The following is a 19,971-nucleotide window of genomic DNA, read 5'->3' on the forward strand; positions in this document are numbered from 1 at the left end:
TCTTGGTTCTCTTTCCCTTCACCACTCTCTCTCTCTGAAGGGTGTATCTCCTTTCCTTTTGTCATTTTTCCAGAAGTGATGCCTTTCTGAGGCTCCCACTCAAGTCATACATCATTCTAATTCTCTTTCTTATAGTCAATGCTATGATCATCCAGGAGATTTCTGTGGTATTTTTTTTTTTGCACTAGGGGTGTCCTTTCTCTTTCTAGATGATTTTAATTAATCTTGACTATTTGTTCCTGTCTTTTCTTTTCCCTGCAGTTTTTTTTTATGAGGCCTATTACTTGCCACAGGGATTATGACAGGGGTTTAAGTGAGCTTTGCTAAAAATTGTTTATTCTTCTACTTACAGATTTCTTGAAGTTTGCAGTGTGCTTTGTCTTCTAGTTATGCTGTAATGTAGAATTCTGTTGGTTTTATTTGTTGATCTGTGTAGTTTTGTTTTGTTTTGTGTTTTTGAAAATGTGTGGAGCAATTTGAAATTATTTGGCCACCATTACCCTGATGCTCACACCACCATGTTCTGATACACTGTCAGAGTATGGTCATGGGCAACTATATTTCTTTTTTGTAGCCACCATGTTTGTGTGGTCTACAGAAAAATTTATATTTAATACTTAGCATCAGTCCTTATGTTGATGTTTCTGTACTCATTTTGGTGGTCTGAAACTCTTTTTCTTGTAGATTCTTCAGGAATAGCTCATGGAGAAAGATTTCCTGAGTCATTTTATGGTCACACAGCTTATCTATGGACTTACATCTAAAAGTTGGTCTATCTGGACATAAAAATTATGGGCTAATATTTTTATTTCCTTTTATATATGTTACTTTGTTGTCTCTGACATAAAGTGTTGCTTCTAAAAAGTCTGCTGGGAATCGGATTTTCTTTCCTTTATGAATAACTTTTTTTTGTCAAGATTCCCAAAGGATTTCTTTTTAAGTTCATGCCTATGTATATCTCCTGGGTTGCTTTTTAAAAAATAATTCTTAATTGCTTTTTCTAGGCATAATATGTGCCCATTCAATATGTTGTTTCAGGCTTTTTTTTTTCACATATTCTTGAATTATAGTTAATGTTATTGTTCTGTTCCAAGCACTTTGGTTCTTCAGGACTTCTAACCATACATATATTGTATTTTATTGCCTGTCTTTTATATTTGTCACTTATTCTTGAGTCACTCTTTGACTCTTATTTTTGAAAACCTATTTATCACTGAAGTCTTTAAGATGAAAACCTATTTATCACTAAAGTTTATTCACAATTGTGTTTCTCCTTAGTTCATTTCTGAAATGGCTTTTTCTTTATTTCTATTTTTCCTGAGTTCTAGTTTATATATGAGTTTGAAATTCTGATTTATATTGTTATTGCATAACTTCTATCATTTTCCTATTTATTTTGCCTAAGTTTGAAATAGTATGTGTATTAGCCAGGGTTATTCAGAGAAGCAGAACCAAAGGAATTTGCAGATGTATATATTAAGAAATTTATTTTAGGAAATTGGCTCATGTGACTATTGGAAACTGGTAAATCTGGAATCTTTAGGTCAGGTCAGCAGACTGTAAACTCAAACAGAGTTAATGCTGCAGCCTTGGAGCAGAACTGCATTTCTAGGAAACCTCAGTGTTTGCTCTGAAGGCTTCCAACTGATGGAAGAGAACTTACCCACATTATCAAAGGTAGTTTCTTTTGCTTAAACTCAAGTGATTGTAGATGTAAAAACATCTATAAAATACCTTCACAGAAAAATCTGTATTAGTGTTTTATTAAATGACAGGGCACTATAAGCTAGCCAAGTTGACACATCAAACTTAACCACTACATCAAGTTATACCTCTCATTTACCTATTGGGTATGTTCATATAGAGATGCTATTTTGCTTCTTATTCCCTTCTTTTTCTTATAACTGTGTGGAATTTGTCTGTGATCCTCTTTCTGTGCTCTTCTTTTTTTATGTACATAAAATTCATTTTCCTGATCTTTAAGGAGGGATGGGTGGGCCAAAATAACTTTTCTAACTTCATGGCTCTAGAGTTACCTCTCCTGTTGTTTTGTAAAGTATCCAAAAATAAATCTAATATTTTCAGAGATCTGCAAGTTCTGTTTCCCTCTCATATCTCTTTCCTTTGTCCTAATTTATGCATCTTGACCTAAAAGGTATCTTTAGTATTCATTGGTTTTGGAATTCATAGGTCCCAGCTCCTCCTACCCTTTCAGACATGAGTATGGGCCTCTTGTACTTACCTAGAAATTGAAAAGTGCAAAACTCCTTCTATTAGAGTTTCTGTCCTCAAATTGTCCTGCATGGGTCCCACTGAATCCCTACTGCTGACTTAGGTGTACTTCCTTCTATGGTCTCTTGTATTTGCTTTCTTTTGCTTCCTTAAGCTGATGTCACGAGTCTGGTTGTTTTAGATGGTTTGTTCCAGCCCACCTATATCTTGGGATTTTGAGAGATAGATATCTCACTATTGAGTTTATTGTTGATATTGTCCAGTGGGTCTTTTTGTTTTTTTTGCCTTAGTACTATCCTAATCGTCTTCTCTGTGTTTATAAGGAAATTTCAGTAGATTAAAAACTATATCACCACTAACTCTTCCCAGTTTTTCTTTTTGTTAATTCCTGTTTTTTCCTCTCTTTTATATCCTTTCTTTTACTTTTTTGGGTTTTCCCTATTATTTTATTTGCATGTTATACTGAAAACTGAGTTTGTTCACCTTCAAACTACTTTATTTCTTTTGTGTGTGTGTGTTACATTAAATATATATATATTTATAGCCACATATATATTTATATATATATGTGACTATAAATTTCCTTTAGGTACTATTTATGCTACATACTACAAATTTTGATAAAATCAAATGCTTTTACTGTTTGTAAATGTTTTGTCTTTTTCCATTGTTATTTCTGCTTTACTCCACAAATCATTCAGAAATAGTTGTTTTAACATTAAAAATATTCTAAGGTTTTTTACTTGCCAACTTTATGAGAAATTTTCATTTTATTTAATTAATATCAAATGCATGGTATGTGTGATAATTCTTTGAAATTGACTAAGACTTCCTTCAGAAATGTGGTCACTTTTGGTAAATATTCTACATGATATTGAAAATAATATATTTTATAATGGTTAATTTTATGAATCCTATATATTACTTATATATAGCTACCTTTTTTTCAGGCTTATCTGTGGTTTGAGAAAAGTGTGTTAAAAATCTACCACTAGGTTTGCGGCTTTTAAAATTTCTTCCAGTAATTCTATTAAATTTTGCTTTATATATTTCAGAGTTATGTTATATCTTCTGGTGAATTTTTCTTTTTTCTTCTTATATATTGTCATTACTTCTATAATATCAAATCCGTGAGATAGCTGGTATTATAATAAAATCCTCATTTTGTAAGTTAAAAACACTAAAACTTATATTTGTAATCTACATAAAAATGTATACAAATGTGTATGCATGTAATTTTTATGTCACAATGTTAGAAGGTGAAATTGTGTTCCAACCCTGTCTGAAGAACAGGACCAAAACTGAGACAGACTGATGATGTTAGAAAGTGAGTAAGTGGACTTCAAGAGGGGAAAGAAAGAACTTAAAAATGAAAGAATGTGGAAAAGGGGGAGAAAAGTAGAAATAAGGAAAATGTGACTAATGAAATGTATGATGATGGTGATGTACAAACAGGGTCTCAATTTTAAATCAGTTGTTTTTAAGTTGAGGATCTTGTCTCATTCATCTTTCTTTAGCCTTAGAACCTACTAGAGTACCAGCCACCTCTTAATAGATTATTTAATACACGTAATAGATTATTTTTCAAGTAAAATTAGATAAAAATCTGACAGTTTGGGGGGGAGATAACTAAAGTGTCCCAGAAAAGTTGTTACTTTTCCTGTGTTATATTACTTTGTACAATTTCAAAGGAATCTAATTATAGTTATGCTTTCTTTACTTAAATAACAAGAAGCCAGAAAATCGAACCCTACATCTGAACACTGAGATGAAAACTTTGGAGCAGATTTTTTGTTTGAATTATTTTCCTTCTTTTTTAGATTAAGTTAGAGTATGAAGGAACATTTTTTTTGGAGTGGAGTGTGCCAGGAGCTTGTTCTGTGAAAAATAAAAGGTAAAATTTTTGCCCTTAATGTCAATATATGTGTGTATTTACTGTAATAAAAGCCCCTCATATTCAAGGCTATGATTTACTGTATATTTCTTCCCATTAAATAGATGTGAAAAGAAAGACAAAACCACTTTGAAAATAGAAGTAAAATAATGCTTCTTTAAAATTTTTCTTATTAGCACACAATTGAAGTTTATAGCCTTGAAAAGTAGTAGGGGAATTTTTATTAATCTTATATACATACTTATTCTCCTTTCCTTTTCTTTTTAAATGCTAGCTTACCCAAGACAGAAGTACGTTGTTCTTCTCCTGGTATTCAGATTATAAAACCAGTTGTTACAGGCCCAGTGAGTAGATTTTAATATAACTTACTCAGTCTTGAATAATCATCACTGTTACATTTTATTTTGCTTTATTTGGAGCTTCAACCTAATTTAACCTGTTTTAAATAGTACACATTGTAACTATAAATAAGTATTTTAAAATTATAGTTAAAATGTCCTAAGTCTATAGATACATCTCACAGAAAATTGTAAGTTATGAAATGACACCTGATTTTTAACTGAGCCTTTTTATTAATAAATATGTTAAAGCCCCAGTTAATACCTTAATGGTAACAGTACTTCCAGCTGAGTGAGTCTCATGTCATATATTCCTATGACAATACCCAGGATTAGGAGCCATTTCTAGCATATTTGTTTCTGCTCCAATATTTTCAGCAATTTTAAGAAAGCATATGTGAATGCAAATAAATGAGAGTGATGTTGAATCCTCTCTACTTTATAAATAAATAAATAAAGCATTTTAAAACATTGGCACTTTGTTAGTAACAAAGTACTGGCCACACATCTCACATCTCATGTTCCTACACTAGTATGTCTAAAGCCACTGCTACAGAGAGTTTGTATGACAAATCCTGCCTTTATTTTGAGACTTGTGCCTTCTTTTTAATGAATAATCTTTACTTTTCAGGAAAATAAGGTAGAGTGATGTGGGATAGGCAAGATGAATATTAATCCATTTTTCAGTCCTTATAGATTAAAAAACATTTGTATTTGGCTCTTTGGATTTATGTGTTCACCAGTTTCATGAACACAATTCCTGAAGAAGTAAAGGACTCCTTTCCCTTTTCTTGTATGTTGGAAGCCCATATAAATATGAATAGTTATGCAAAAAATATGAAAAAATATGTACACATAAATACATGCATATATAGGAATATCATCATTAATATGTAGTGTTATCAGATCTTATGATCTGTAAGATCATACAATCCTACACGTGACTTTTTAAATACACTCAAAAGCACTTGGTTATAACAACCAAAAACATCTCCAGGCATTGCTAAATGTCCCCTGGTGAGCAAAATCATCTCTGATTCAGAACAATTAAACAAGAAAATTAACTGAATTGTGTTTCAGTGAAAAAGGCTGTCAAGGAAAATTCCCTGTTCTCTTTTTTGTACTCACAGAGAACACTCCTCTGAGCAGATGGTGGGGTGGGGAGGTTGCCGACACTGACCAATTCTCCGACGGCATCAGGGTATACTGCAATTCAGTTCTGGCACTATGCACACAGAGTTAAGTTCACATCCTTACATGACACTATCTTCAGGAAGTTAACATCACAAGGCTCAGTTGCACAAGTCAGCCCCTACTTCAAATGCCAGTCACAAGTCCCAGGTTGTTACCTGTACTTCTGACTGGCAGGCTATAAATCCAAGTTCTCACAGCCTTCTCCTCAGGCTTAAGAATTGCTTGAACAGCTCATAGAACTCAGGGAAACACACATTTCCCTTATAATATAGGATAATGATAAGAGGATACAGATGAACAGCCAAATGAAGAGAGTGGAGCAAGGTCCAGAAGGGTCCCAAGCACAGGAGCTTCTGTCCCCGTGGAACTGTAATGTGTCACATTGCTGGCATGTGGATGTGTCCACCAGCCTACTCTCCAGATCTTACCACTGATGCTCACTCACTTCCGGCCCTTCTCCCTGCTCCAGATGATGGGAAGTTGAACTGAATGTTCCAACTGTCTAACCGTGGCTTGGTCTTTCTTAGTAACCAATTAAGTTCCCATCAAGGAGTCAACCAAGAGTCACCTCATTAGAACAAAAGGGATTCAGACACTCCTAGGAGCTCTGTGTCAGAAACCAGGGTCAAAGATCAAATATTAGCAGAAACTAGGGGCAAAGACAGACATAAATATTTCTTTGTTTATATAATTTTTTATTAAGGTATTATGGTTATACACTCTTATGAAAGTTGCACATGAAAATGTGGTTACTACATTCACCCATATTATCGAGTTCCCCCCCATACCCCAATGCAGGCACTGTCCATCAGTGTAGTAAGATGCCACAGTCACTACTTGTCTTCTCTGTGCTACATTGTCTTCCCTGTGATCCCACACACACCATGTAACCAATAATGATACCCCACAATCCCCTTCTCCCTCCCTCCCCACCCACCATCCCACACCCCTCCCCTTTGGTAACCACTAGTCGCTTCTTGGAGTCTGTGAGACTGCTGCTGTTTTGTTCCTTCAGTTTTGCTTCGTTGTTATACTCCACAAATAAGGGAAATCATTTGGTATTTGTCTTTCTCTGCCTGACTTATTTCACTGAGCATAATAGCCTCTACCTCCATCCATGTTGTTGCAAGTGGTGGGATTTGTTTCTTTCTTATGGCTGAATACTATTCTGTTCTGTATATGTACATGTGCCACATCTTCTTTATCCATTCATCTACTGATGGACACTTAGGTTGCTTCCATATCTTGGCTATTGTAAATAGTGCTGCAGTAAACATAGGGATGCATATGTCTTTTTGACTCAGAGAACTTCTATTCTTTGGGTAAATTTCTAGGAGTGGAATTCCCAGGTCAAATGGTAGTTTTCTTTTTAGTTTTTGAGGAATCTCCATATTGCTTTCCACAATGGTTAAACTAGCTTACACTCCCACCAGCAGTGTAGGAGGCTTCCCCTTTCTCCGCATCCCCACCAGCATTTGTTTTTCTTAGTCTTTTCAATGCTGGCCATCCTAACTGGTGTGAGGTGATAACTCACTGTGGTTTTAATTTGCATTTCCCTGATAATTAGTGATGTGGAACATCTTTTCATGTGCCTGTTGGCCATCTGAATTTCTTCTTTGGAGAAGTGTCTGTTCATATCCTCTGACCATTTTTTAATCAGGTTATTTGCATTTTTGGTGTTGAGGCATGTGAGTTCTTTATGTATTTTGGATGTTAACCCCTTGTCAGATATTTCATTTACAAATATATTCTCCCATACTGTAGGATGCCTTTTTGTTCTACCGATGGTGTCCTTTGCTGTACAGAAGCTTTTTAGTTTGATGTAGTCCCATTTGTTCATTTTTGCTTTTGTTTCCCTTGCCCGAGGAGATGCGTTCAGGAAAAAGTTGCTCATGTTTATATTCAGGAGATTTTTGCCTATGTTATCTTCTAAGAGTTTTATGGTTTCTTGACTTATATTCAGGTCTTTGATCCATTTTGAGTTTACTTTTGTTTATGGGGCTAGACAATAATCCAGTTTCATTCTCTTGCATATAGCTGTCCAGTTTTGCCAACACCAGTTGTTGAAGAGGCTGTCGTTTCCCCTTTGTATGTCCATGGCTCCTTTATCATATATTAATTGACTATATAAAGCATATACATTCCTTATTAATTTACAAGGACAAATATAATAATCCATCTAAATTTGTCTCTCATGATGGTAAATTCTTAATTATAAAGAGTAGCTAAGAATTGAGCAAGCATTACCTGACTATTTATTAGTTCTATTCTAAAAATAATACTTCCTATAACCTTAGATAATTAACTTAGTTCCTCTGTGACTCTTATGCCTGTGTCCAAGTTTGTATTTATTTTAAAGTAACCTAACATAATTTCTTATACATTTTTTTAGGATTTAGAAGAAGAACGCTATTTACCTGTGGACAGTTCTCATGCTTGCTTTCTGTGGTATTATAAAGTTCTGTAAGTACTTTTTGTATACAAAGGTAACTGTTGCTTTTTAAGAGTATTTAATCTTAACTTTTAATTAACTCCAACTAGATTATCTACATTATAGTTTGCATATAAGCTGTCACTCTTCACCAAACAAGGTATCCTCAAATATACTGTCAAACTAACATTGAAGAACAGTAAAATAACAATAGCCACCACTATTTGAAAACATACACTGCTCCTACATGTTTATACTTGATATAAATTATCTCTCAGTTTCCATAACACACCCATGTTAAGTATTATTATTTTTATTGTACAAGTGAGGGATTATAAGCCTCGATTGGTTAAATAATTTGGACAAAAACGCATAGCTACTAAAAGATAGATTGGGATTTGACTGTAGTTTTTCAGACTACAGTGCTATTTTATTTACAATATATATATTATACATTGTATTCCAAAAGGGCTTTCTTTATTTTGGGTAGCTCTTCAAACCCATTTTAACATGAGAGTAAATGAATATAACTAAGAAGGGAAAACTGATATAAGAAAAATTATCTCACTGCTTTTATAGCATGTCATAAGTAAAAAGCATCAACAAATCAGAATATTTTTTGTGTCATAGTCAAGGCAGTATCCTAAGTCCTGTGTAGTATATAAAGAACTGTCTAATGTGGCCCCTGCTGTCCAGATGACTATAACTAACGTTTTTTAAATCTACTTAACATCCCCTTCCTTTGGGGGAGCCATCCCTCCCCTATTGTGTGATAAAATTGTTAAATTCATGTGATTTCTATGGTACTAGCTCCACAATCCCACATTTCCATGGCCACAGTTACCAGTTGAAGATCGGTGCATGTCACTGGCAGAACTGCTCAGAATACTCATGTCTTTGATAAGGCATGGTTGTTGCTAATCATTTCATTGTCCTGGTTCACATGGTCCCTTATAAAGTCAGATAGCTCTGCAGCCTATGTGTAACTTTCGGATTGAAAATCCTGATAACTATATTTCAGCAAGCCTCACCATGAGTACATCTAGACATTCCTCTCCAAATTACTGCCACCTTCCCAGAGTCTTACAAAGAGGCAAGGACTGAGTTTCTGCTACTCGTGAAACTGGCAGGCTTCTGTCTTTGTTGGGGGCTTAAGGGGTGCCAGCTCACCAGCTTAACCCCTGTGGGTTTTGAACGAATTGAGAAATAGACAAGAGAACTCTTGGGGATAAAAATTCCTGGTACAGCTGAATTGGAGAATAGAACCTGCTTCTATGGCCAGATGGGCTTTCTGCTTCCTCCAAGGAGAGACCACAGGAACCATCAGAGAGGAGATTCTGCCAAGAAAGCATTTATAGCTGGTTTCAAGGGTTTCCAGTCTCACACACTGAGCCCCAAGAGCTAGTGAAAGAGCTGTGCCTCCTGACTGCACTGATCCAGACATGTTCCCTCCACGAAAGCAAAATCAAAAGGAGAACCACCTACCAAGGGGGCAGGTTAGCCCAAAAGAGAGAATTGTGTAGGAGCAAGTGTTTTTCTGTTACATAGGTTATAAAAATGTTTGCAATCTATCAACTGTTAAACACCATTTCAAGAATAAAAATGGAACTAATACCCATGGATCCATCACATAGGTCAAAAAATAAAACATTACATACATTTGGTATGGAATATCTTTTTCCATCCCTTCACTTTGAACCTATATATGTCCTTGAAGCTGGAGTGAGTCTCTTATAGGCAAAAAAATTGGGGCTTGTTTTTCATCAATGCAGCCACTCTTCAACTTCTGACTGGAGAATTTAATTCATTGACATTTAAAGTAAGTCTTGATAAATAAGGAAAACAAACTTATGAGTTGTGTTCTGGCTCTTTTGTATTTGTCTGTTCCTTTCTTCCCTTACTGTTCTTTTGCAAATTGATGGTTTTCCACAGTGGTGTACTTTGATTCCCCTCTCTTTTTCTTGTGTGTATCTACTGCTGGTTTCTGGTTTTGTTTTTGGTGGAGTTATACTGTCACTTACTTGAAACACCCTTCCCTTTTTGTGTAGTGATTCTTAGTTTTTTTACTTCCACTGTGTTGCTGAAGTTTCTTTTTTTTACTATTAAGGTATTATTGATATACACTCTTATGATGGTTTCACATGGAAAAACTATGTGGTTACTACATTTACCGATATTATCAAGTCCCCAACCATACCCCAATGCAGTCACTGTCCACCATATGCCACAGATTCACTGTTTGCCTGCTCTGTTCTAACTGTTTTCCCCATGACCCCCCACACCATGTGTACTAAACATAATACCCCTCAATTCCCATCTCCCTCCCTCCCAACCTGCCCTCCCACACCCCTCCACTTTGGTAACCACAAGTCCCTTCTTGGAGTCTGTGAGTCTGCTGCTATTTTGTTCCTTCAGTTATGCTTCGTTGTTATGCTCCACAAATGAGGGATATCATATGGCAATTGTCTTTCTCTGCCTGGCTTATTTCACTGAGCATAATATCCTCCAGCTCCATCCATGTTGTTGCAAATGGTAGGATTTGTTTCTTTCTTATGGCTGAACAGTATTCCATTGTGTATATGTATCACATCTTCTTTATCTATTCATCTACTGATGGACACTTAGGTTGCTTCCGTATCTTGGCTATTGTAAATAGTGCTGCAATAAACATAGGGGTGCATATGTCTTTTTGACTCTGAGAACTTGTATTCTTTGGGTAAATTCCAAGGAGTGGGATTCCCAGGTCAAATGGTATTTCTATTTTTGTTTTTTGAAGAAGCTCCGTATTGCTTTCCACAATGGTTGAACTAGCTTACATTCCCACCAGCACTGTAGGAGGGTTCCCCTTTCTCCTCATCCTCACCAGCATTTGTTGTTCCTAGTCTTTTCGATGCTGGCCATCCTTACTGGTGTTAGGTGATATCTCATTGTGGTTTTAATTTGCATTTCCCTGATAATTAGTGATGTGGAGCATCCTTTCATGTGTCTGTTGGCCATCTGAATTTCTTCTTTGGAGAACTGTCTCTTCATATCCTCTGCCCATTTTTTAATCAGGTTATTTGCTTTTTGGGTGTTGAGGCATGTGAGTTCTTTATATATTTTGGATGTTAACCCCTTGTCGGATATATCATTTACAAATATATTCTCCCATACTGTAGGATGCCTTTTTGTTCTACTGATGGTGTCCTTTACCATACCGAAACGTTTTAGTTTGATGTAGTCCCGTGTGTTCATTATTGCTTTTGTTTCCCTTGCTTGAGGAGGTGCGTTGAGGAAAAAGTTGCTCATGCTTACATTCAGTAGATTTTTGTCTATGTTTTCTTCTAAGAGTTTTACAGTTTCATGACTTGCATTCAGGTCTTTGATCCATTTTGAGTATACTCTTGTGTATGGGGTTAAGCAGTAATCCAGTTTCATTCTCTTGTATGTAACTATCCAGTTTTGCCAACACCAGTTGTTGAAGAGGCTGTCATTTCCCCATTGTATGTCCATGACTCCTTTATCATATATTTATTGACCATATATGGTTGGGTTTATATCAGGGATCTCTAGTCTGTTCCATTAGTCTATGGTTCTGTTCTTGTGCCAGTACCAAATTATCTTGATTACTGTGGCTTTGTTGTAGAGCTTAAAGTTGGGGAACATAATTCCTCCAGCTTTATTCTTCCTTCTCAGGATTGCTTTGGCTATTCGAGGTCTTTTGTGGTTCCATATGAATTATAGGATGATTTGCTCTCATTCATTGAAGAATGCTGTTGGTATTTTGATAGGAATTGCATTGAATCTGTAGATTGCTTTAGGCAGGATGGCCATTTTGACAATATTAATTCTTCCTATCCATGAGTACAGGACGTGTTTCCATTTTTGGTATCTTCTTTAATTTCTCTCATGAGTGTCTTGTAGTTTTCAGAGTATAGTTTTTTCAGTTCCTTAGTTAGGTTTATTCCTAGATATTTTATTCTTTTTGATTCAACTGTGAATGGAATTGTTTTCCTGATTTCTCTTTCTGCTGGTTCATCTTTAGTGTATAGGAATGCAACAGATTTCTATGTATTAATTTTGTATCCCACAACTTTGATGAATTCATATATTAGAACTAGTATTTTTGGAATGGATTCTTTAGGGTTATTTATGTACAATATCATGTCATCTGCAAACAGGGACAGTTTAACTTCTTCCTTGCCAGTCTGGATGCCTTTTATTTCTTTGTGTTGTCTGTTTGCTGTGACTAGACCCTTCAGTACTATGTTGAATAGAAGTGGGGAGAGTGGGCATCCTTGTCTTGTTCTTAGTCTTAGAGGAAAAGCTTTCAGCTTCTCGCTGTTAAGTATAATGTTGGGTTTGGGTTTGTCGTATATGGCCTTTATTATATTGAGGTACTTGCCCTCTATACCCATATTGTTGAGAGTTTTTATCATGAATGGATGTTGAATTTTGTCAAATGCTTTCTCAGCATCTATGCAGATGACCATGTGGTTTTTGTCCTTCTTTTTGTTGATGTGGTGGATGATGTTGCTATATTTTCAAATGTTGTACCATCCTTGCATCCCTGGCATAAATCCTACTTGGTCATGGTGGATGATCTTTTTGATGTATTTTTGAATTCGGTTTGCTAATATTTTGTTGAGTATTTTTGCATTTATGGTCATCAGGGATATTGGTCTGTAATTTTCTTTTTTTTTTGGTGTCTTTGCCTGGTTTTGGTATTAGAGTGATGCTGGCCTCATAGAATGAGTTTGGAAGTATTCCCTCTTCTATTCTTTGTAAAACTTTAAGGAGAATGGGTATTAGGTCTTCACTAAATGTTTGATAAAATTCAGCAGTGAAGCCATCTGGTCCACGGGTTTTGTTCTTTGGTAGTTTTGATTACCAGTTCAATTTCATTGATGGTAATTGGTCTGTTCAGATTTTCTGTTTCTTTCTGGGTCAGGCTTGGCAGGTTGTATTTTTCTAGAAAGTTGTCCATTTCTTGTAGGTTATCCAGTTTGTTAGCCAATAATTTTTCATAGTATTCTCTAATAGTTCTTTGTATTTCTGTGGTGTCCGTAGTGATTTTTCCTCTCTCATTTCTGATTCTGCTTATGTGTGTAGACTCTCTTTTTTTCTTGATAAGTCTGGCTAGGGGTTTGTCAATTTTGTTTATTTTCTCAAAGAACCAGGTCTTGCTTTCATTGATTCTTTCTATTCTTTTATTCTTCTCAATTTTATTTATTTCTGCTATAATCTTTATTATGTCCCTCCTTCTACTGACTTTGGGCCTCATTTGTTCTTTTTTTATCTAGTTTTGTTAATTGTGAGTTTAGACTGTTCATATGAGATTGTTCTTCTTTCCTGAAGTAGGCCTGTATTGCAATATAGTTTCCTCTTAGCATAGCCTTCGCTGCGTCCTACAGATTTTGCGGTGTTGAATTATTGTTGTCTTTTGTCTCCATATATTTCTTGATCTCTGTTTTTATCTGGTAATTGACCCATTGATTATTTAGGAGCATTTTGTGAAGGCTCCACATGTTTGTTGGTTTTTCATTTTCTTTGCATAATTTATTTCTAGTTTCATACCTTTGTGGTCTGAGAAACTGGTTGGTACAGTTTCAATCTTTGTGAATTTACTGAGGCTCTTTTTGTGGCCTAGTATATGATCTATTCCTGAAAAAGTTCCATGTGCACTTGAGAAGAATGTGTATTCTGCTGCTTTTGGGTGTAGAGTTCTGTAGATGTCTGTTAGGTCCATCTGTTCTAATGTGCTGTTCAGTGCCTCTGTCTCCTTACTTATTTTCTGTCTGTTTGATCTGTCCTTCAGAGTGAGTGGACTGTTGAAGTCTCCTAGAATGAATGCACTGCATTCTATTTCCTCTTTTAATTCTGTTAGTATTTGTTTCACATATGTAGGTGCTCCTGTGTTGGGTGCATAGATATTTATAATAGTTATATCTTCTTGTTGGGTTGACCCCTTAATCATTATGTAATGTCCTTCTTTGTCTCTTGCCACGTTCTTTGTTTTAAAGTCTATTTTGTCTGATACAAGTACTGCAACTCCTGCTTTTTTGTCCCTATTAGTTGCATGAAATATCTTTTTCCATCCCTTCAGTTTTAGTCTTTGTGTGTCTTTGGGTTTAAAGTGAGTCTCTTGTAGTCAGCATATAGAGGGGTCTTGCTTTTTTATCCATTCAGTGCCTCTATGTCTTTTGATTAGTGTATTCAGACCATTTACAATTAGGGTGATTATCAATAGATGTGTACTTATTGCCATTGCAGGCTTTAGATTCATGGTTACCAAAGGTTCAAAGTTAACTTCCTTACTATCTAAGAGTCCAACTTAACTCACTTAATATGCTATTACAAACACAATCTAAAGTTTCTTTTTTTTCTCCTCCATACTTTATATATTAGGTATCATATTCTGTACTCTTTGTCCCTTGTTTGACTTTGGGGATAGTTGATTTAATTTTGCATTTACTTAGTAATTAGCTGTTCTACTTTCTTTATTGTGGTTTTATTACCTCTGTTGACATCAGTTCAACCTTAGGAAGACTTCCATCTATAGCAGTGCCTCCAAAATACACTGCAGAGATGGTTTTGTGGGAGGTAAATTTTCTCAGCTTTTTTTAATCTGGAAATTGTTTAATCCCCATTTTGAATTTAAATGATAATCTTGCCAGATAAAGTATGTTTGGTACGAGGCCCTTCTGCTTCATTGCATTAAATATAGCCATCCACTCCCTTCTGGTCTGTAAGGTTTCTGCTGATCAGTCTGATGATAGCCTGATGGGCTTTCCTTTGTATGTGATCTTATTTCTCTTTCTGGCTGCTTTTAATAGTCTGTCCTTATCCTTGATCTTTGCCATTTTTATGACTATATGTCTTGATGTTTTCTTCGTTGGGTCCTTTGTGTTGGAAGATCAGTGACCTCCATTGCCTAATCTGCTTTTAATACCTTCTATTGCACTCTTCTGCAATTGGACCTCTGACTGGAATTCATTCCTGAGTTCTTGAATATTTTTCTGTACCTCCATGAGCAATGATTTTTATTTTGAAATTCCTTTCAGGGAGGTTCATGAGGTTGATTTCATTTGAATCTTTCTCGGGTGTTTTATTCATAATTTTACTTTGAACCAGGTTCCTTTGGCATTTCATATTTGTATATGGCACCCTCTTGTGCCCAGAAACTCTACTCTCTGGAGCTGCTCATCCCCTAAAGCAATGTCAGGGGTCTCAGGGGAGCGGTATTGGTGCCTGATGGGAGGAAACAGCTTTTTCCTGCTTCCCAGCTGCTATACCTGCCTCCACTGCCTGAAACAGTGGGCCAAGCAGACAGGTATGAGCCTCTGTGCTTTGCATTTGTAGTTGCTGTAGATGGGGCTTCCCTCTGTCTGGCCTAACGCCAGGGTAGGGTTTGTGGGTTTACGAGCCAGGTGCAACTGCCTGGGAGAAAGGCGCAGTAGGTTGCCTATCACCAAGGGGGTCCTTCAAGCTGTGTAGCCAGGCAGGGAGCTGGAGCACCTGAAGATCAAAAAAGTTCCCAACCTGCTGGGCAGTGTGCACCCCAACAATTTTGTCTACCTGCCCTTTCTCCTGAGCAGTAAGCTGTGTGCAATCCTTGCCCCTTTAGCAGCCCTCTTGCTGTTAGGAAGTCTCTCAGACTGCCTGCCTTTCTTTTGTCCCAGAGCAACTGGATATGGATCCCTGCTTTCCACAAGCAGCTGGAATCTTAGTCTCTCCAGGAATTCTGCCTGTCTTAGCTTTCCAACCCCCTCATCATGAGTGTACAATGAAAGCACCATGAAATGTAGGTTTGTGCTCTCAGAGCAGATCTCCAGAGTTAGGTATTCAGCAGTCCCAGGCCTCCACTCCCTCCCTGCTCTGTTTCTCTTCCTCCCCCTGGTGAGCTTGGGTGGGGGAAGAGCTTGGGTCCCACTGGGCCACGGCTTTGGTATGTTACCCTGTTCCATGAGGTTTATACTTTTCTCCAGGTGTATGCAGTTTGGCACAGCCCTCTTTCCTGTTGCTTTTTCAGGATTAGTCATGTTAGTTGTATTTTCATACTATATGCATTTTAGTAGGAAGCCTTTGTCTCACCTCTCATGCCGCCATTTTTTTAATCTGCTGAAGTTTCTTAAGTAGACGTCTGAGCTCTTTCAGAGCTGTTTTTGTTTGTGGATAGTTGTCTAATAGTTCATCTTTGTGGGAGGCTGGAGGCTGGGGTTTCCTACTCTACCATCTTGGTGACATCAGCCTCTTCTATCTCTATAATTATTCTTTCCCAGTCTTTTCTTTGGTGTTTAGTCATATGTCCTTACCTTAAATATCACCGTAATCCAGATTTCTGCCCTTGACCTCTACTCACCCTATACTTCAGTCTGTGCACCAACACCAGAAAGCCAAACAAACTGATGAAGATCTATCCAAAGGCTGCTAATAGCATTTTTCCATGCGAATCAAGGTTGTCACTTTAACATCAATTGATGTTATCTCTCTACACGGTTCCTTTCACTAACCTTTTTAATATTAATCCTAAAGCCTTTCTTACATTATGCATTTCTCCTTTTCCTTTGAGTTTTCTTTCCAGATGCATTGGCAAATCACTCAGTGAGCACTTCTTTTTTTCTTACCTGCGCCTCAGCTACACAGCATAACACAAGGCAGACATACCAGCCCTGGAGCTAGGGATCTTTTTAATCGAACTAATGAATGTTCAGCACATTGGTCTACCTAGATTTATTGTTCTCATTTTCATCAGTCTTCTAACATCAGATTGAAAAGGTGAAATATCATCTTCATTATATGATCTCAGAAATTCACTGTATATACATTTATGACTCCCAAAATATCTCCATTTTGTTGTATCCATGTAGTAGGCACTGTGCAGCAATCAGCAAATGAAAAAACATAGTCTTGAGGCATTGACTCTTAGAGATTATATGCTAAAAAATCATAGATATCTTTAAAGTGAAAAAAATCACTTCTAAAAAACATGCAACTAGAGGAGCCAAGATGGCGGCATGAAAAGGACAGTGGAAATCTCCTCCCAAAACCATATATATTTTTGAAAATACAACAAATACAACTATTCCTAAAACAGAGACCAGAAGATACAGTACAACAGCCAGGCTACATCTACACCTGTGAGAACCCAGTGCCAGAAGGGGGTAAGATATAAGCTGCGGTCCAAGCATGCCCCCCACTCCAGCTCCCTGGTGGAAGGAGAGGAGTCAGATCGGGGAGGGACTGGGAGCCCAGGACTGCTAAATACCCAACCCTAGTCATCCACACCAGGAGCACAGACACACAGTGCATGGTGTGCTGGATACTAGGGAAATGGAACAGTAAAACCTACAAGCACTCCCCCACAGCCAGTGCTCCTGGGACAAAAGAAAAGTGAGTGCTTTTTGAAATTCTTCAAGGGACAGGAGCCTCACAGTTGGACAGAAGCCTCCCGACACACTCAGCCCAGCATCTGGGAATCCTGGGGAACTCTGGGCACCTTAACCCCTTGGGTGGCAGCACAGATCTGAGGCCCCTCATGGCAATAAACAGCCTCCCGCCCGATCCCCCTCCAGTGCAGCTCTGCCATAGCAGAGCAGAAGCCTGAGACCAGCCACGCCCACAGCAGCTGCGCAGAGCCACCTCCCCAGCCACCCGGGCCAGACTCAGAGACCCCATCGGCACACAGCTGCCCAGGACAAGCTGCTAGGGGTCACCGTTCTTGCATGAGAGGAAGGCAATGAGCAAGTGGGAAGGGACTTTGTTCTCCCAGCTAAGACACGCACCAACTGCCCACGACTACCTCTGTCACCATGAAAAGGCAGAAGAATTTGATCCAGACCAGAATCACACAGACATCCCCTGAGAGGGAACCTGGGGAGATAGATTTAACCAATCTTTCTGAAAAAGAATTCAAAATAAAGGTCATAACCATGCTGATGGAGCTGCAGAGAAAAATGCAAGAGCTAATGGATAAAGTTGGGAGGGAGAATACAGAAATAAAACAATCTCTGGAAGGACTTAAAAGCAGAATGGACAAAGTGCAAGAGGCCATTAATGAAATATAAATCACAGAACAGGAATACAGAGAAGCTGATGCAGGGAGAGATCAAAGGATCTCCAGGAATAAAAGAATATTAAGAGAACTGCATGACCAATCCAAACAGAGCAATATCTGCATTATAGGGGTACCAGAAGAAGAAGAGAGAAAAAGGGATAGAAAGTGTATTTGAAGAAATAATTGCTGAAACTTCCCCAAACTGGGGGAGGAAATAGTTGCTCAGACCACAGAAGCATACAGAACTCCCAACAGAAGGGACCCAAGGAGGACAACACCAAGACACATAATAATTAAAGTGGCAAACATCAATGACAAGGATGGAGTATTTAAGGCAGCCAAAAAGAGAAAAAAGGTCACCTACAAAGGAAAACCCATCAGGCTATCATCAGACTTCTCAACAGAAACCCTACAGGCCAGAAGAGAATGGCATGATATATTTAATGCAATGAAACAGAAGGGCCTTGAACCAAGAATACTGTATCCAGCACAATTATCATTCAAATATGAAGGAGGGATTAAATAATTCCCAGACAAGCAAAAGTTGAGGGAATTTGCCCCCCACAAACCACCTCTACAGGGTATTTTAGAGGGACTGCTCTAGATGGAAGCACTCCTAAGGCTAAATAGATGTCACCAGAGAAAATAAAATCACAGCAAAGAAAGCAGACCAACCAAATACTAACTAAACGCAAAAAATAAAATCAACTACCCACAAAAGCAGTCAAAGGAAACACAAAAGAGCACAAAATAAAACACCTAACATATAAAGAATGGAGGAGAAGGAATAAGAAGGGAGAGAAATAAAGATTCATCAGACTGTGTTTATTATAGCTCAATAAGCGAGTTAAGTTAGTAAGATAGTAAAGAAGCTAACCTTGAACCTTTGGTAAACACGAATGTAAAGCCTGCAATGGCAATAAGTACATATCTTTCAATAATCACCGTAAATGTAAATGGACTGAATGCACCAATCAAAAGACACAGAGTAATAGAATGGATAAAAAAGCAAGACCCATCTATATGCTGCTTACAAGAGACTCACCTCAAACCCAAAGACATGCACAGACTAAAAGTCAAGGGACGGAAAAAGATATTTCATGCGAACAACAGGGAGAAAAAAGCAAGTGTTGTAGTACTAGTATCAGATAGACTTCAAAACAAAGAAAGTAACAAGAGATAAAGAAGGACATTATATAATGATAAAGGGCTCAGTCCAACAAGAGGATATAACCATTATAAATATATATGCACCCAATACGGGAGCACCAGCATATGTGAAACAAATACTAACATAATTAAAGGAGGAAATAGAATGCAATGCATTTATTTTAGGAGACTTAAACACATCACTCACTCCAATGGAAAGATCCACCAGACAGAAAATAAGGACATAGAGGCACTGAACAACACACTAGGACAGATGGACCTAATAGACATCTATAGAACTCTATACCCAAAAGCAGCAGGATACATATTCTTCTCAAGTGCACATGAGGCATTCTCCAGAATAGACCACATACTAGGCCACAAAAAGAGACTCAGTAAATTCAAAAATTTCTACCAACCAACTTCTCAGACCACAAAGGTATAAAACTAGAAATAAATTGTACAAAGAAAGCAAAAAGGCTCACAAACACATGGAGGCTTAACAAAATGCTCCTAAATAATCAATGGATGAATGACCAAATCAAAATAGAGATCAAGCAATATATGGAAACAAATGACAACAACACAGAGCCCCAACTTCTGTGGGATGCAGAGAAAGCAGCTCTGGGAGGAAAGTATATAGCAATACAGGCATATTTAAAGAAGGAAGAACAATCCCAAATGAATAGTCAAAAGT

The 19,971-nt window shown here is 37.3% G+C and overlaps 1 protein-coding gene across 1 annotated transcript in view; it reads left to right on the top strand.

The window, feature by feature from the left end:
- CATSPERE (catsper channel auxiliary subunit epsilon) overlaps positions 1-19,971 on the top strand; it is a 153,466-nt gene that overhangs the window by 44,359 nt on the left and 89,136 nt on the right. Inside the window, exons 3-5 of the mRNA XM_057508224.1 lie at positions 4,053-4,126; positions 4,401-4,470; positions 8,051-8,121. Coding sequence (XP_057364207.1) covers positions 4,053-4,126; positions 4,401-4,470; positions 8,051-8,121 — 215 coding nt within the window. The remainder of the gene's footprint in view (positions 1-4,052; positions 4,127-4,400; positions 4,471-8,050; positions 8,122-19,971) is intronic.

Source organism: Manis pentadactyla, chromosome 9 (genome assembly GCF_030020395.1).
Source record: "Manis pentadactyla isolate mManPen7 chromosome 9, mManPen7.hap1, whole genome shotgun sequence".
Taxonomy (NCBI): domain Eukaryota; kingdom Metazoa; phylum Chordata; class Mammalia; order Pholidota; family Manidae; genus Manis; species Manis pentadactyla.